At 40.3% G+C, this 18,981-nt stretch overlaps 1 protein-coding gene across 2 annotated transcripts in view; it reads right to left on the bottom strand.

Annotated features, from left to right (window-relative positions):
- Positions 1 to 744: 744 nt before the first annotated feature.
- LOC126272435 (N-alpha-acetyltransferase 35, NatC auxiliary subunit) overlaps positions 745 to 18,981 on the bottom strand; it is a 137,386-nt gene continuing 119,149 nt past the window's right edge. For both annotated transcript variants that reach the window (XM_049975305.1, XM_049975306.1), the window contains exons 10-13: positions 11,705 to 11,883; positions 5,425 to 5,632; positions 3,808 to 4,071; positions 745 to 1,019 (exon numbers count right to left, since the gene is read on the bottom strand). In XM_049975305.1, the coding sequence (XP_049831262.1) occupies positions 879 to 1,019; positions 3,808 to 4,071; positions 5,425 to 5,632; positions 11,705 to 11,883 (792 nt within the window). In that variant the 3' untranslated portion in view covers positions 745 to 878. The remainder of the gene's footprint in view (positions 1,020 to 3,807; positions 4,072 to 5,424; positions 5,633 to 11,704; positions 11,884 to 18,981) is intronic.

Genomic DNA, 18,981 nt, shown 5'->3' with positions numbered 1-18,981 from the left:
AGTGATTCAAGATAACAGCAAAAAGTATCTGTTAATGTTAAAGGAGCATTCCATGTATTTAAATGAATAATGGTATTATTTAGTATTTGTGCTCAAGAAACTGAAATGAAATGATCATGGGTGGATTATATGCAATTATTTGACTATTTCTGCACTTATTTGACAATAATAAGATGCCCATGTTTCTTATATGAATGTTACATCTATGTTGAGTGCTAACACTGGTTTTGAAAGGAGTGACCTCTTAAATATTAAAATCTGCAACTGAGTGTACAATTAAAAAACAATGGATAAATAGTTCTTTCTGCCTTTAATTCATATTTAATTGGAACTAATAAAATAGAGTCTCAAAAGAAGCTTACGAAAGGGTAGAGACGGCTGGAAATAATGGGAAGGTTACATTATGTTAGTAGTTTATCATATATGGGCAATGCATGTATCATCAGTTTCAATTTTTAATGTACTTCCACTAAGCAGAACATTCAACATTTATGAAATTCTTTGACTGATGTGAAAAAAGGACAGCAATAATAATTTAGAACATCCTACTGCAGCGGGATCACTGGAATATAAAATAAATAATAAATAAACATAAAAAATAAAAAGCTATTGATGACCCAAATCTTGCAGGTCTTTCTTATTAGCACAAAAGGGAAAGTATTATATACTTCATGTGAATTGTGCAGTCCAAAAACCCTCAGGATTAAGTCAACATGAAAGGAATTACAAAAAGGAAAAGTAATGTTTAAAAAAAACCATTGTTGTATTAACACACAGTGAGCTCTAAAATGTACAAACTTCAAAATAAATAATTTTAATTACAAAGAGACACAGGACAATATAATATTACATTAATTTCAATAAAGTTGTTAACCATCTCAGGGAAGTTTGATTATTGGAAAATGACGATGAGTTGAAAAGTCAAATTCTGGTGGTGTGGTCGAATCTTTCTTGTGACCTCCTGCAAGTAGTTTCAGAACAACAAAGTTTGTTTTGGCCACTTTCAGCAGATCATTAACCTGTATAAAAAGTAAATGTACCATTAGATCCTTGTTTTAGACATTACATTACACACTAACGAGAGGGAAAGAGAATAAAAATAATCATATCTCATGCAGCTAACGTAATAAGCATTAATATCAAACATCCATAAGCAGGTTCCATGCATTAAAGTAACCCAGTTAGACTGAAGTGTGTGGGAGAAGGAGGGGGGGAGAGGGAGGGATGGAGAAGGAAGGGGGGGAGAGGGAGGGATGGAGGGAGGGAGGGAGGGAGGGGGGAGAGGGAGGGAGGGGGGAGAGGGAGGGAGGGAGGGGGGAGAGGGGGAGGGAGGAGCGAGATGGGTGGAGGGGGTTAGAGAGGGGGAGGGGGTAGAGAGGGGGAGGGGGTAGAGAGGGGGAGGGGGTAGAGAGGGGGGAGGGAGAGAGAGATGGGGGAGGGGGAGTAAGAAGGAGGGGGAGAGAGGGGGAAGAGGGGGGAGGGAGGGAGAGGGATGGTAGGGGGAGGGGGAGGGAGAGGGATGGTAGGGGGAGGGGGAGGGAGAGGGAGGGGAGGGGAGGGGGGGGGAGGGGAGAGAGAGAGAGAGAGAGAGAGAGAGAGAGAGAGAGAGAGAGAGAGAGAGAGAGAGAGAGAGACTGACCTTTCTACATGCCTGTTTGCTGTCAAATGTTTTTGATCTATCAACAGAAGTTTATTCACAATCAAAATGTTTATCTAAATTCACAATGGATGAAATTTTGACTTGTAACAAACACAATAAAAAATTACAACCTTACTATTAGTTGATTGTTGGGAGTGAGACAATACAGAGATACCCAACAGCACAGTTTATTGGCACTCTCATGTGCGTCATTTAGGACAAAAAGCTCAACACATCTACTGCAATTCCTTGTGACTTAGCAACCAAAAAGTATACTGGACCCAAGAAGGAGAGACACTGTAGAAGTAATGTGAATTTAGGAAGCCGAGATCTTAAATAGCTTCTAACCACGAGTGAACTATATAGTTTCATCTGTGTGTTTTAGTAGTTTAGTTTTTGAATCTCTGTGTATTAATCTACTTTATTGGACACAGTTCTTACATTTACTCCCGTGTCTACTGTAAAGTTCTGTAGCGCTTTTTATAAGAGAACACTGGTAACGCATGTCCTGACATATTGATTTAACCTTCCTCTCACCTTGACAACAGCCACTGGTACATTGCAAAAATATCTGCCATTAAGACTTACTACATGGCCACAACCAACTACCTGTCATCTAGACCAACTACCTGTCATCTAGAGCTACAAGTATGTGTCTGTCTGTGTATATGAATTTTATGTACTTCCAATCACAGCTTTCATGGTCCAGATGGCTAGCCAATGGGATTTGCACCAATCCAGCAATGGCAGCTTAATGATCTCCAGTCAATCTCTGGGCACTGACCCAGATGGCACTGACTTGTTGAAGTTTTGTTATGATATACTGGAACATGTTGTGCAATAATCTAAGTCAAGTGACAAATTGATCAGCAGAATAGTCTTGTTAATACGCTGTGTGACATGTGGTTCCATAATGTGGATAAGCTGGAATACCGTCCATCATAAATTCTTTATTTCAGGTGGTCTGTCATCAATGAAAGTTAATCCCACTGGAAAATGTTTATCAGAAATATAACAGAAACAATGAGACAGTGCACAATACACTATAGTACAAAGGGTGATTAGTGATTCAATGGGTACGAAATAGATGATACTATGGGCATTTCTGAAAGAGCACTGTATAGGAGGAGGAGATTAGTGTTTAATAACGTGTAGACAACCAGGTCATCAGAGATGGAGCACAAGCTCGGTCTACAAAAGCATGGGGAAGTAAATCAACCGGGCCCTTTCAAGGGAACTACCCCGGCATTTGCCTGAAGTGATTTAGGGAAGACATGGAAACCTAAATCAGATGGCTGGAAGCGGGTTTGAACCATCATACTCCTCAATGCTTAACCACTGAGCCACCTGGCTGGGTAGGAGTATTGTACAATTCACATGAAAAAGCTATGTGTGAGACGGAAGCTGCATTTGTTGAATACTGAGCAAAAGCAATGTGAAAACGAAATTTCCCACTATGTTTGGACCATCTTTTTCAGAATTATTCTAACTGAATGCATGAGGCAATTAAATTTGTTACTGTTGGTGACACGCAGATACTGTGGTTGATGACAGAAGGGAAGAATAATCAATGAGGTGAATGGAAGCCATTAGCTCTGCAACTTAAAAATAAATAAATAAATACTTCACTAAGTGATGTGAAGTACGATTTGCTGGAACATTCACATCATTTGCCAGATATGGCACACTCTGACTTCCATCTATTGTAACACCTAAAGAAATCTGTGGTTGGAAAAGGTTGCAGCACTCATGAATGGCTATTTTGTAGATCCTCCCGAATCCAACCTTAGGGATGGAATCTACTCACTGGAAGATTGTTTGACAATGTCTATTAAAGAAGTCCACGTCATCATTTTAGGAAAAAAAGATATTTCATATCCAGTTGAGAATTCCTCTCCCCCCCCCCCCCCCCCCCCCCGCCGCCTGCTATTATAAATTTTGATTTTCCTAGTTGGACTTCACACAAAATTGTAAACACGGTCTACCTGTCACTACAATCTAAAATATTATTCATGGACAGCTCTCCAGTCACGCAATATGAAAACAACCCCCCCTCCCCCTGTCTCTCTCTCTCTCTCTCTCTCTCTCTCTCTCTCTCTCTCTCTCTTTTTCTCTCTCTCCCCCCTCCCCCATATAATAATACAATACATACAGTAAGTAATGCTTACCTCTTGATCTTGATTTGTAATCCCTTCTAATATTGTTCGGGCTTTATGGAAATGTTGACACCCCGACAAGTACAAGTTTGTGCTTGTAGGTGGCTGCTCATAGCGTTGCAAGGAAGTCATCTCTCTAAACTCAGTATACTGCATAGGTGGGGGAGTCAACAAGATAGCAAATGGTGCAAATCGATGCTCATAGCGTACTTGTTCATTATCAAATTCTGGATGAGGAAGCCTGATTTTTCCATCCAGTCGGAAACCCACCATAGCCTGTGAACGTATGAGGAGTATTTCATAATGACCAGTTGCTTACATAACCAAATTAAATTTACACGACTCTATAAACTTAAGAAAACATCTTGATAATTTTTAACATTCATGTGGCACATTCATGCCTTAAATGAAATATGATAACACAACAAAATTTTGGTTCGTATAACAATAATGGAAATTCCTGGAAGAAGCAATACATAAAATACGGGAATGACACATTCACAGACGCAACCACACAGACACCCAAAAGCGCTCTCCCACGGTTAAAGCAAGACTAATTATTGATACTCAATTATTGAAAGCAGTTGCCCGAGCTATTGGAGATGGTGATGGGGGTAGTGAAAGACATAAGGAGGGGGTAGTGGAAAAGAGGCAGATCTTTGGATGGGTCACTCCATGGCTGCACAATGAGATGAAAAGTGTAGAAAGGGTAAAGCAAAAAAAGAAATGTAGGAAGAGGGAAGGGGGGTGGAAAACGGAGAGAAAGGTGAAGGTGAAATGAGAAAAAGATAGATAGATAGATAGATAGATAGATAGATAGATAGAGAGAGAGAGAGAGAGAGAGAGAGAGAGAAGGGACTTACATTGGGTGGGGGTAGAGGTGGGACAAAGAGTGGTGGAAAAGGCAGATCATGATCTGGACTGAGGAGTGGTGGTGTGGACAGAAGATAGAAGGGAAAACGTAAGGGAAGGCAGTGGTAACAAGTTTGCAGTTTGTCAAAATTTGGCAGTGGTCACTTATGTGAGTAAACAGTTGGTTACCTGTCATGCCCACGTAAAATGCTGTACAGTAATTGCACCATAACAGATATATGACATAACTGCTTTCACACCTGGCCTTATCTTTTACTCACTAGGAAATGCCTGCAACAGGATTGCTGTGGGTGGGTGTATGGGATAGGTCTTAAACCTATTACCTTCTCCCACTACACAACTCCTCCCCCCCCCCTCCCCCATGTGGGCTCTCTCTCTCTCTCTCTCTCTCTCTCTCTCTCCTCTCTGTGCCTCGTCAACTGTCCAAAGACCTGCCTCTTTTGTGCAACTCCCTCCTTGTGACCCTTTCCGCACCTATATCTGTAATCAAGTGCCAATAATAATTAGTCTTGCCATTGCCATGGGAGTGGGTGTTACGGTGTCTGCATGGGTGCACGTGTGAACATATGTACTTTTGCTAGAGAAAGCAACTGTACTCGAAAGCTAGTGAGAGTGCTGTTTTACATTACATGTTTCTGGGCTCAATGCATTGGTCCATTACAGGTGAGTAGTTGCCTTTTCCTTATTTTATGTAAATATTGGTTTGGCTATGTTTTCTACTACGCTACCATAAAATGACCATCACAGAAGTTATACCTTGTACAAACCACCACAGATATTCTGCAATGCTTGGTAGATCATGATCTCCCTCCCATAAGGTCTCATTTTCTTTTTCTTGGCTTTATTCTTTTTATTTGCTCTACTCCTGTTATGTTGCTCAACTACAGATTCTTGCTCAGCAAAGAAGCTTTCAGCACGGTTCAGGGCAGAAACCAACCAGCTATACAAGAATTCATACATGTACCTGCAAATAAGTTTCTGTTAAGTATGGTCAGTATCAAACAACAGATTTGCAACAATGCATTAATTTCTAACAGATCAATGAATTTAAGCACTTAATGAATGTTCTTAATAATAATACATTGGGATCACTGTTTCATCATAACAAATTTTTATGTGGACGACAAAGGTGAAAAATGCTTTTTGTTTTGTTAGAAGGCACAACCTATTACAGAGTTTTCCTCCTAAAACAGGAGTGTCGATCACCACCTAAAGTGTGAGTAAGCACACCCCTCCCCCATCAGCATTTTTATTCTTATTTTTCTGAATGGACTGCTCCCTTTCATATGTGATACAGTACGAAAGTTATACAGTGCTGAATTCACAGCAGAATCATTTTATCAGATCTGGATGGCGAGACAAAGGAAAGTTGATGGTTAAAGAGACAGTTATAAGGTCCAACTGCAATGAAAAATTTCTCTTGGTCATCAAAATTTGTATATTTCTAACCTGGAATTTTACTTCAGCTGTCACAAACAGTGCAGCAATTTGCTTACAGAAGTGGCAGTAAAAAATTTGGGATGGTAGTGTAGTTGTTGTTGTTGTTGTTGTCCTCAGTCCTGAGACTACAGTAGAACTACTCTAATTCGACCTTGGATTGTCCATCACTCCAGTTAGTCCGACCAAGCTCAGGCTCGCGAGCCTGTGCCAACTTGTCTCTGACTGGACACCTGTCGGGCATTGTTGCAGAGTGTCTATCGCTGTGCATATTGTTATACTGTATGTTACTGTGCCGTTTTATCCTTTGTTTGTATTAAAAAACGTTGTTGTTTGATTTATTCCGTGTTCTCTATAGTACTTCTTACTGTAGATTCATTGTGTGTACAGTCGCTTGTTTTCCAACATGTCTGGACTTAAACGTAAACATGTAACTCTATCACTAAATGAAAAATTAGCAGTGGAACAAATACTGGACGAAGGAGAATTGCTCCAAAAAACTGCAAAAGAACTGAATGTAGGTGTTATGACAATTAAGGATTGGAGGAAGAATCGGAAAGACATTGGCTCCTATAGAGTTACAATTGATGGTGAAAGCACTCTGCACAATCGCAAAATATTAAAAAAGCCTAAACTTGGACTACTTGATTACGCATTGTGGATGTGGTTTTGTCAAGAAAGAAGGAAAAGAAATCAAATATCCAGACCATTTCTCAAAGAAAAAGCGACAGTTTTGCACAAAAAACTGGAAGCCAAAAGTAAATTTGTTACCAGTGAAAAACTCTCTTCTGATGAAGCAGCTGCTGAGGAGTTTTCCGGTAAGTTCCAAGAAATTGTAAGAGGAAATGAACTGTGTATGAACTGTGTATAACATCGACGGGACAGGGCTGACCTTTAAAATGTTGGCAACAAAAACGCCCGCAGCTTCAAATGAATCCATGGTAGGAAAAACTTACAAAAGATATAACAACAGTCATTCCTTGTAGCAACGCAGATGGTACCCACAAGCTCCTCTTGTTTGTCATTGGCGAATATAAGAAGCCAAGGGCATTCAAAACTATAAACTTATTTTCCTTGCCGGTTTATTACCGCAATCAAAAATCTGCTTGGACAGACTGCAACCTATTTAAAACCCTGGTTTTTCGACGAGTTTGTGCCGTCAGTCGAAAAAGACTTGATGCAAAAAAATCTGCCTGTTTGTGCACTATTGCTGTTGGATAATGCACCATCACATCCATCTGAGGAAGATTTGGTGAAAGGGGACATAAAAGCTCTCTTTCTGCCTCCTAATGTGACCTCATTTATCCCACCAATGGATCAGGGCTTTATCGAATGGTTAAAAAGGCAATATCACAGAAAGTATATCAGCTCAGTCTTGGAAAAATCTGAAGGAGGTCATAACTTATTTGATGCAATGAAATCCCTGAACATCAAAGATGATACGTACACAATCGCTGCAGCATGGGATGAACTGAAACTTGACACACTGCGGAAATCACGGCGTAAGCTTTGGCCAAAAGTTATGACTGAAAATGAGCATACCGAAGACGAGCAAAACGACGACACACTGGAAATCGTTAAAGATCTACAAACTCTGGAGCCGAACGTCCACACCAATGAAGTTGAAGATTGGGTCAACGCATGTGACAAAGACAGTGACACTTTTGAAGAGCTCAATGACGACCAGATTGTTGCTGCTGTTAGCAAGGAAAATGTGAATGATGACTCTGACAGTGAAGACAAACCCCTCACCCAGATTTCACACAACAATGCAAGAAACGCTTTTGACACTGCCCTTCAATACATCGAGCAGAATCCAACTTCAACTCCAATGGAAGTTTTGTGGATAAAAAAAATGGATGGACACTGCAGATAAATCTAGAATAACATCTCCAAGTAATTTGTTTATGTTTTTACTGTGAAAACAATGCATACAGTGTAATCATTTCTTAGTTTATACATACAGTAGTTTATTTCGTTGCAAAAATCTCTTTTTTATATACACGGTGCTACAAACATTATTTAGTTTACAGTATATATAGTTCATATGTTATTAAGCACAGTACAGTAGTGTAATTCGTTTGTCGTCTTCTTGTTAAAAAACCAATACATATTATGGTGTGGGTAGACTTTTTTAGTTAATAAATTGTATAACACTGTGTAAAACACATCTTTTTATATTACTGAAGACATCTTTTAGTTCTTAAATAGTTTAATTTTTTGGACTAAATGTCCCCATATTTTTTGCAAGCAATATTAGATTTTCGGATAATCCGACCTTTTTTTCGTTTCGACCATGGTCCTGGTTCCAAAGGTGACGGATTAAAGGGTTTCTACTGTAGTTTGATGCAGCTCTCCATGCTACTCTATCCTGTGCAAGCTGCTTCATCTCCCAGTACCTACTGCAACCTACGTCCTTTTGAATCTGCTAAGTGTATTCATCTCTTGGTCTCCCTCTACGATTTTTACCCTCCACGCTGCCCTCCAATGCAAAATTTGTGATCCCTTGATGCCTCAGAACATGTCCTACTAACCAATCCCTTCTTCTAGTCAAGTTGTGCCACAAAATTCTCTTCTACCCTATCCTATTCAACACTTCCTCATTAGTTATGTGATCTACCCATCTAATCTTCAGCATTCTTCTGTAGCACCGCATTTCGAAAGCTTCTATTCTCTTCTTGTCCTAACTATTTATTGTCCATGTTTCACTTCCATATATGGCTACACTCCATGCACATACTTTCATAAATGACTTCCTGACACTTAAATCTATACTCGATGTTAACAAATTTCTCTTCTTCAGAAATGCTATGCTTGCCATTGCCAGACTACATTTTATATCCCCTCTACTTCGACAATCATCAGTTATTTTGCTCCCCAAATAGCAAAACTCCTTTACTACTTTAAGTGTCTCCATTCTAATCTAATTCCGGAAGCATCACACGTTTTCATTCGACTACATTCCATTATCCTTGTTTTGCTTTTGTTCATGTTCATCTTACATCTTCCATTCAAGATACTGTCCATTCCATTCAACTGCTCTTCCAAGTCCTTTGCTGTCTCTAACAGAATTACAATGTCATCGGCGAACCTCAAAGTTTTTATTTCTTCTCCATGGATTTTAATACCTACTCCGAACTTTTCTTTTGTTTCCATTATTGCTTCCTCAATATACAGATTGAATAACATTGGGGAGAGACTACAACCCTGTCTCACTCCCTTACCAATCACTGCTTCCCTTTCATACCCCTCGACTCTTATAAATGCCATCTGCTTTCTCTACAAATTGTAAATAGCCTTTCGCTCCCTGTATTTTACCCCTGCCACCTTCAGAATTTGAAAGAGAGTGTTCCAATCAACATTGTCCAAAGCTTTCTCTAAGTCTACAAATGCTAGAAACGTAGGTTTCCCTTCCTTACTCTTTCTTCTAAGATAAGTCGTAGGGTCAGTATAGCCTCACGTGTTCCAACATTTCTACGAAATCCAATCTTCATCTTCCCCGAGGTCGGCTTCTATCAGTTTTTCCATTCATCTGTAAAGAATTCGCGTTAGTATTTTGCAGCTGTGTCTTATTAAACTGATAGCTCGGTAATTTTCACATCTGTCAGAACCTGCTTTCTTTGGGATTGGAATTATTATATTCTTCTTGAAGTCTGAGGGTATTTCGCCTGTCTCACACATCTTGCTCACCACATGGTAGAGTTTTGTCAGGACTGGCTCTCCCAAGGCTGTCAGTAGTTCTAATGGAATGTTGTCTACTCCCGGGGCCTTGTTTCGACTCAGGTCTTTCAGTGCTCTGTCAAACTCCTCACACAGTATTGTATCTCCCATTTCATCTTCATCCTCTTCCATTTCCATAATATTGTCCTCAAGTAAATCGCCCTTGTATAGATCCTCTATATACTCCCCTTCCACCTTCCTGCTTTCCCTTCTTTGCTTAGAAATGGGTTTTCATCAAAGCTCTTGATATTCATGCAAGTGATTCTCCTTTCTCCAAAGGTCTCTTTAATTTTTCTGTAGGCAGTATCTATCGTAGCCCTAGTGAGATAAGCCTCTACATCCTTACATTTGTCCTCTCGCCATCCCTGCTTAGCCATTTTGCACTTCCTGTCGATCTCATTTTTGAGACTTTTGGATTACTTTTTGCCTGCTTCATTTACTGCATTTTTATATTTTCTCCTTTCATCAATTAAATTAAATACTACTTCTGTTACCCAAGGGTTTCTACTAGCCCTCATCTTTTTACCTATTTGATCCTCCGCTGCCTTCATTATTTCATCTCTCAAAGCTACCCATTCTTCTTCTACTGTATTTCGTTCCCCCGTTCTTGTCAATCATTCCCTTATGCTCTCTCTGAAACTCTCTACAACTTCTGGTTCTTTCAGTTTATCCAGGTCCCATCTCCTTATATTCCCACCTTTTTGCAGTTTCTTCAGTTTTAATCTACAGGTCATAACCAATAGATTGTGGTCAGAGTCCACATCTGCCCCTGGAAATGTCTTACAATTTAAAACCTGGTTCCTAAATCTCTGTCTTACCATTATATAATCTATCTGACACCTTTAAGTATCTCCAGGGTTCTTCCATGTAGACAACCTTCTTTCATGATTCTTGAACAAAGTGTTATCTGTGATTAAGTTATGCTATGTGCAAAATTCTACCAAACGGCTTCCTCTTTCATTTCTTAACCCCAATCCATATTCACCTACGTTTCCTTGTCTCCCTTTTCCTACACTCAAATTCCAGTCACTCATGACTATTAAATTTTCGTCTCCCTTCACTACCTGAATAATTTATTTTATCTCATCATACATTTCATCAATTTCTTCGTCATCTGCAGAGCTAGGCGGCATATAAACTTGTACTACTGTAGTAGGTGTGGGCTTCGTGTCTATCTTGGCCACAATAATGCGTTCACTATGCTGTTTGTAGTAGCTTACCCGCACTCCTATTTTTTTTTTTTAATCATTATTAAACCTACTCCTGCATTACCCCCATTTGATTTTGTATTTATAACCCTGTATTCACCAGAACAAAAGTCTTGTTCCTCCTGCCACCGAACTTCGCTAATTCCAACTATATCTAACTTTAACCTATCCATTTCCCTTTTTAAATTTTCTAACCTACCTGCCTGATTAAGGGATCTGACATTCCACACTCCGATCCGCTGGACGCCAGTTCTCTTTCTCCTGATAACTACGTTACTTAGTGTCTCAAAAATATCATTCATGGCAATCACACTGGGATGAACAAACATTTGCTTATATTATAATACTTTCTGAGCTCACACATCTAACTGATAATTTGAATCTCAGAACAGATATATTCACATCCGTCTTTTGCAGTCATACACCGAGAAGAATTCACTGTTTCTTCTTAATTTATCAGATTTTTGGGGTTCTACTTTCTTATCTTGTTTGATCTTTTATATTTTTAGTATAAAGTGGAGAGTAATTTATCTTATTGATACTATAAATATCCTTGTGTTGTGTATCCATTACTAGAGCTGAAATTATTTCCATGCATATTTTAATTACATAATGTCAAATTATATGCAGAACAGAAATATAACATACACATATGTCTTCAGATTCCTTACCAAAAGATGTAATGATATTCATGTGTGCTGTACAGTTCAAGTTCAAACCCAGACAGCAAATACATTATCATTATCCTCAAAGTATGATATAAAATCCAGGTTCCAAAACATGCTAAGTGTGGCCTTGGTGTTTCAGACTTCAAGGAAAGTGTGTGCAGATATCCATCAACTCGTTCTGCCTGATTCAGAAACACAGAAGAAAAATAAATAAAACGTTTACAAACATGTGACTAACAGGTTGTTGCAGTTTAAATTAACAATACCTGATAACACAGAAACCAAATAAAGCATTTTTTAAGAAAGAGAGGAAAACAGAAGATTAAGTTTTAATGTCCTGTCAACAATGACTTTAAGGAGACAGGACCGAAAAGATAGACACAAGATGAGAGGACAGGACGAAAATGAAGGACGGCAATACTGGCATGAAATTTACAAGAAATGTCATACACAAGAGTCACATATCAAAATGTGCAGCTCTAGAATAATGTAATTTATTATTGATGTAATATGGCTGGAACTACTGTTTAATGTGTGACAAACACCATTGTTATGGTAAATACGATAATCTACAACTTTTGTATTCTTGAAAGGTAGGAAGTGCAAAATCACCCCCACCCTTACCTGGTGAAAGGGGGGGGGGTGTTATTTTCCTAAAAAAAACCCCTCAGATATTCGAAACATAAACTGAGCACTTAACCACACTTTCAAATATACACTGAAATTATGCAGTGGAACATACTTGTCAAGAAGGTAAATCTGGATTTAGAACTTAGTGTGGTTTTTCTTCACTATTAATTAAAATTTTTAGTATTCTGTTTAAGCAGATTATTCTCATTTTCTACAGCATAAGGAAAAGATACTGCTACTTACAGTAAAGGTGACATATTAAGTTGCAGACAGGCATAACTAAAAGACACTCACGAATTAGATTTCTGCTACAGCCTTCATCAGCAAGCACACTTCATGTACACAATTTTCATCACCCGAAGCTCAGATCAGATTGCAGCTGTTACTTAGAATGGAAACTGCTATCTGGTGCAGGCAGCGAGTGGGAAGAGTACGGGTGAGGAGAGAGAAGAACACAGTCTGGCAGAGGATGCACGGACTAGACTGCAAATAGACGCAGCAGTGGAAAGCTGTGGTGTGATAGGTAGGTGGGGGACGTGGAATGAAACACGGAGAGGAGCAGGGAAGGGGATAGATGGGCAGGTGTATTGGCTGAGGGTGGCAAGCAAAGAGAGGGGAGATGAAAATACGGGGGAGGAGATAGGACAGAGAGGGTGGAAACAGTTGGGTGGATGGTGTGGAGATAGTACGCTGCTGTAGGTTGGGGCTGGGACAATTTCAGGAATGGAGAACGTATTGTAAGCGTAACTCCCATCTGTGCAGTTCAGAGAAGCTGGTGGTAGAGTGAAGGATCCAGAGGGCTCAAGTAGTGAAGCAGCCATTGAAAGCACACATTTTATATTCAGCTGTATTTTGGGCCACAGGGTGGTCTACTTTGCTCTTGGCCACAGTTTGGTGATGGCCATTCATCCTGGTGGACAGTGAGTTAGTAGCTGTGCAATGATTGCAATAGAGCTAGTATATAACATGGCTGCTTTCATGGGTAGCCTGGCCTCTGATTGGAGCCCTCTTACTGGGTAGGATAAGGCAGTGACAGGACTGGAATAGGAAGTGTGCTCGATGGTTGATTGGGCAGGTCTTGAACCTAGGTATTCCACAAGGGTATGATTTTTGTGGCAAGAGGTTTGGATTGGGAGTGGTGTAGGGATGGACTAGGATGATGCTCAGGTTGGGTGGGCAACATAATGATATTTTAGGAGGGATGTGAAGGATCTTTGGCGAATGTTCCTCATTTCAGGGCAAGATGATAGGTAATCGAAGCTCTGGCGAAGGATGTGGTTCACCTGTTCCAGTCCTGGGTGATATTGCACGGCAAAGCCACTCTGCATCAATGACCTTATCTGTGCACAACAAACGACTAAATGACCTTGCTGATTGTTGTTCTTCCCACCAATTATCATCCCACTTCCTCCCTCATCCTCACATATTTTAGCATTTTATTTTCCACATCTATCAGTGCCATTCAACTTTTGATCCTCAACTTAACCAATGCCGCCTCCCTCTCTTTTCCCTTATTCCATCACATGCATACTATCACACATTATTGGTCATTTTCTCCCAGGTTCCTGTATGTTTTAATGTACTTTGTGCATTTTTATACATTTGTATTTTTATGTATTTGTGCCTATTTTGCATATATGTACATGTTTTTGCATGTCTAAGTATTTTTATGCACCTTCTCTCTTATCTAGCTCCCCTCATAACCATCTGACACCTTTTTCACCCATTTCTGCATCATTCCCATTTCCCTTATGCCATCCCCACCACAATGGACCCAGCTCCATTTTTCTGCACCGGTTCAGAAAAGTATCTCTTTCCCCGACTAAAACCCAGTCCCACATCCTGCTTCTTAAATGCTGTCTAAACCATGGAATCTCCCCCAATGCCCTAACCATAAAAATTCCTTGCTCTGGATCCCACCTCTCCTTTCATAATTATCTTTGCCTTTTCAGATTCTCCAAAAACACATCTCCATGGCACATGCATCCCAGAACCACCTCTGCTCCCTCTGCAAGACACTGCTACTGTGCAATCCCTAAGCCATACATCACAAACCTGAAACTGAAACACCTCGACAATCATCCCAAACACCACCTGTTGGCATCTACTGCCAAAGTGATTCCATCCCAGAAGTCCAGCATAACATCCAATCTCTACTTAAAGCCTTCGGCTCTTCCCAGAACATCTTCCCTGAATCCATTGCCCCTCACCCCTATGAAAGCCCACATACTCACCTTCTACATGGTCCCAGAAATCAACAAACCCAACAACACTGGATGCCCCATTGTGGCTGGTTATTGTGCCCCCAGTGAAACATTTCAGCTCTCACTGATCAATAGTTTCAACAAATTGCCCATGATCTAGCCTTCCTACATCGATTCTCCACCAGCCCTACCCCTTTACCTCCTGGAGTCCTACTTATCACTATTAACACCACCTCCCTATATGCAAACATTCCTCATACCCAAGTGCTTACTGCTATTCAACACTAATTTTCCCACACCTCTGTCTATATTAAACCCACCAACAGCACCTGCATTTTGACAGCTGTCATCTCTTCCACACCAAAAAATTCCTCCCACAGAGCCTGACCACTCACGTCCAGCATATCTCCAATGACAAAAACTCCCTTGCCCAGCATGCTGAGGGTCTCCCCTGAAGGTCTTCACAGACAGGCATACTACCCCCCTCCCTCCCTAAGACCTAGTCCACAGACAGATCTCCTGAGTCACTTCCCTCTCATACCCCCAATCTTCCCACCATTGAAACACATCCTTCATCAGGGCTTTGATTATCATCATACCCTGAAATAAAGGACACGCTACCCAAGATCCTTCCCACCCCTCCTAAAGCAGTGTTCCATTGCCCACCGAATCTCCGTAACATCCTAGTCCACCCCTACACCTCCCCCAATCACAATCCCTTACCACAGAGATCATGTCCCTATGGAAGACCCAGGTGCAAGACTTTCTCAATCCATTCATCCAGCAATTTCTATTTCAGTCCTGTCACAGACTTATCCTACTCCATCTATCCCAGCAGTGGCCAGGCCACCAGTGAAAGCAAAAATTTCACATACCAGCTCTGCCGCAATCATTGAACAGATGTTTGTATTGGCATGGCTACCAACCAGCTATCCACAAGGATAAACTGCCACTGCCAAACTGTGGCCAAGAGCAAAGTAGACGACTCTGTAGCTAAACATATAGCCGAACATAACATGCTTCACTTCGATCCCTATTCTCATCTCCCATCTTCTTTGTGTGCCGCTCTCTGCCAACGCACCTGCCCATCTTTCCCCTTCCCCACTCACCATCTTTTTCACTGACCCCACGGCCTCCATATGTTGCACTTGTTGCCAAGACTGCCATTTCCATTCTAGGTGACTCTTGCATTTCAGTCCAAGATGCTGGAGATAGCAGTCACATGTGCTTGCTTAATTGAATGAATGCGTGTTTGGTTCCTTTTCTGATGAATTCCGTTGCTACAAGGTAATGTGCAAGTATCTTTTAGTGTACCTATCTGCAATTTAATGTGCCATCTTTACAGTAAGCAGCAGTCTATCTTTTCTTTGTATGTTTGATATTCCAACCCGTAATTTCCATTATTCTCACTTTCTCCAATGTTGTTTACCTCAAGTCTGCCTCTCTTGACCTTCCTCATCACAGGAAGAAGGTGTGACGAAGACCTCTAATTCACTTCTCAGTTTCAGTTAAGTAACCACAGAAGATGTTTAGACCTCTAGAGTTTTAGTGCAAAAGAACTGTCAGATTCACATAATCACTTAGATTTCTTCCACACATGTAACAATGTGTGTCCACAAAATGGAACAAGGCTATTTTTAATATCTGAAAAATAACGGGATCTCTTTCAAGTCAAATGAATGGATCAATGAGCAAAGTCTCCTGATGTGTCAGCTGTTACACAACATGTCAGATCCAGATCAAATACTTCTGAGCATTTATGGTGTGTGAAAGGAAACATGTTGCATCATGTATCAAAATAATTTTGTTCACTCATGGATCCATAGCTTTGATATATTTTTCAAAAGAAAAAAATTGTCCACTATGGACTGCACAATTTTCAGTTTACCTGCTACTGGCCAATTTCGACTATAGTCATTATCGAGCAACATTCAGATACCTCCGTGCAACATGTTGCAACAGATGTGACAAACAAATCAATCCACCAGTATAACATGTGGAACCACTTATAACCATTTACATGAGCTATATCGAACAGAAACACAATGTTTATAATATGAGGGTGTGCTGAAATGTAATGTGATCAATTTTTTTATGTGAAAACTCTCAAAGCTTTATAAAAATCCAAATGTTATTGATATTATACATCTTTATTCTTCATATCTGCATATTTATTTCTGAACGAACTCATCATGGTGGCGAACACATTTCTCCCAATGAGAGAATAGTTTGTTGATACCATCACTGTAGAGTGTCTGACACTGCTGACAGAGCCACAGCCTAACGTCTGCTTTCAGAAACAGATGAAAATTGAGGATGACTGATGGCAGTAAACAAAAGGCTTTGGATTGTTGCAGATGTCACAGTGGTATGTGGGTATGTGTACACACACACACACACACACACACACACACACACACACACACACACACACAGAGGGAGAGAGAGAGAGAGAGAGAGGGAGAGAGGGAGAGGGAGGGAGGGAGGGAGGGAGAGAGAGAGAGAGAGAGAGAGAGAGAGAGAGAGAGAGAGAGGCTGTCACTGTCATCTCCAAGTGCTAAGGTCTGACTTGAGTCCTTTTACAGAAAAAGCAACTGGGAGAACAAGGCAGGCTTTAGATACGGCAAATCAATTACTGACCAAGTATCCATCTTGAGGCAAATACTGGAAAAACGCAAGGGAATACAATACTGAAACATGTCATACATATACAGGGTGTTACAAAAAGGTACGGCCACACTTTCAGGAAACATTCCTCACACACAAAGAAAGAAAATATGTTATGTGGACATGTGTCTGGAAACGCTTACTTTCCATGTTAGAGCTCATTTTACTACTTCTCTTCAAATCACATTAATCATGGAATGGAAACACACAGCAACAGAACGTCCCAGTGTGACTTCAAACACTTTGTTAAAGGAAATGTTCAAAATGTCCTCTGTTAGTGAGAATACATGCATCCACCCTTCGTCGCATGGAATCCCTGATGCCCTGATGCAGCCCTAGAGAATGGCGTATTGTATCACAGCCATCCACAATACGAGAACGAACAGTCTCTACATTTGGTACTGGGGCTGTATACATAAGAGCTTTCAAATGCCCCAATAAATGAAAGTCAAGAGGGCTCAGGTCAGGAGAGCATGGAGGCCATAAAATTGGTCCGCCTCTACCAATCCATCAGTCATCGAATCTGTTGTTGAGAAGTGTACAAATACTTCGACTGAAATGTGCAGGAGCTCCATCGTGCATGAACCACATGCTGTGTTGTACTTGTAAAGGCACATGTTCTAGCAGCACAGGTAGAGTATCCCATATGAAATCATGATAACGTGCTCCATTGAGCATAGGTGGAAGAACGAAACTAAAATGAGCTCTAACATCTTTTCTTTATTTCTGTGTGAGGAATGTTTCCTGAAAGTTTGGCCGTACATTTTTGTAACACCCTGTATATTTTGAAAGCAGCGTGTGACACCATACAAAGAAATTAAGTTTACTGAAGCCATGAACAAACTTGGCATAACTACATCAGTTAATATACCTCATAAGTAGTATGTAAAGCACTAATACAACGAAATTTAACACAAATTTTTGAGACCAACAGTGGACTGGGGCAAGGGTATGCACTCTAATGAATGCTTCTTAACCCTAGAGTGGACATGCTGGTGTATTTTATACACCAGAGCCATCTTTTGTCCTCTACCAGAGAAATTCCAAGTCTTACAGCCATCTAACTTTGATACCTTTATGATTATTTTTTAGCTTATGTTTAGTTGTGTCAGAGTGACTGCAGCTTCAGCAGGTCAAGAGTAACAATATGATAAGCATGGAACAACAGCACAAGTGAACTGTATACCAAAAGTCTGGTCATGTAAGTGCTATTTCAAACTGTCAACGTTATCCCTTGTAGATTTAATTGAAGCGGCCTGCTAAAAAGTAGTATACTTTAGAGTCAGTCATTATTATACTTCATTATCTGCTAATAATAGTTTGTGTTTCTAACTTTAGGGCCAAAAAGTAAATGACCAAGGAGGAATTAGAGTAGACTCTCTTGGACATGCTTGCAGAACATGATGACTGTGGAGATACTGGTGATTTATTTCTTATGGAGAGTATGAAGTAATACTATCGAATGATCATGACAATGACTCTGAAATTGAGTGAGTTGAAATATTGCCTTCCTTTGATACTGAAGGCAATATTGGTAGGGGGGAAAAAAGAGAGAGAGAGAGAGAGAGAGAGAGAGAGAGAGAGAGAGAGAGAGAGAGAGAGAGAGAGAGGAGAAAAAGAAGAAGAAGACATGAAAACTTATTGCTTAAAAAGACAACCCTTGTATTACCAAAATATACTATCAAGATCTTTCCAGGCCCTAAAATGCTAGTATGAGGTACTGTAGAGGAAACTGAATCATTGCATAAGATCGTCAGTACTGATATGATATACGACACT

This window comes from Schistocerca gregaria, chromosome 5 (genome assembly GCF_023897955.1).
Source record: "Schistocerca gregaria isolate iqSchGreg1 chromosome 5, iqSchGreg1.2, whole genome shotgun sequence".
NCBI lineage: Eukaryota > Metazoa > Arthropoda > Insecta > Orthoptera > Acrididae > Schistocerca > Schistocerca gregaria.
Note: the sequence above shows the minus strand (reverse complement) of the source record. Positions and strands in the feature narration are given on the sequence as shown.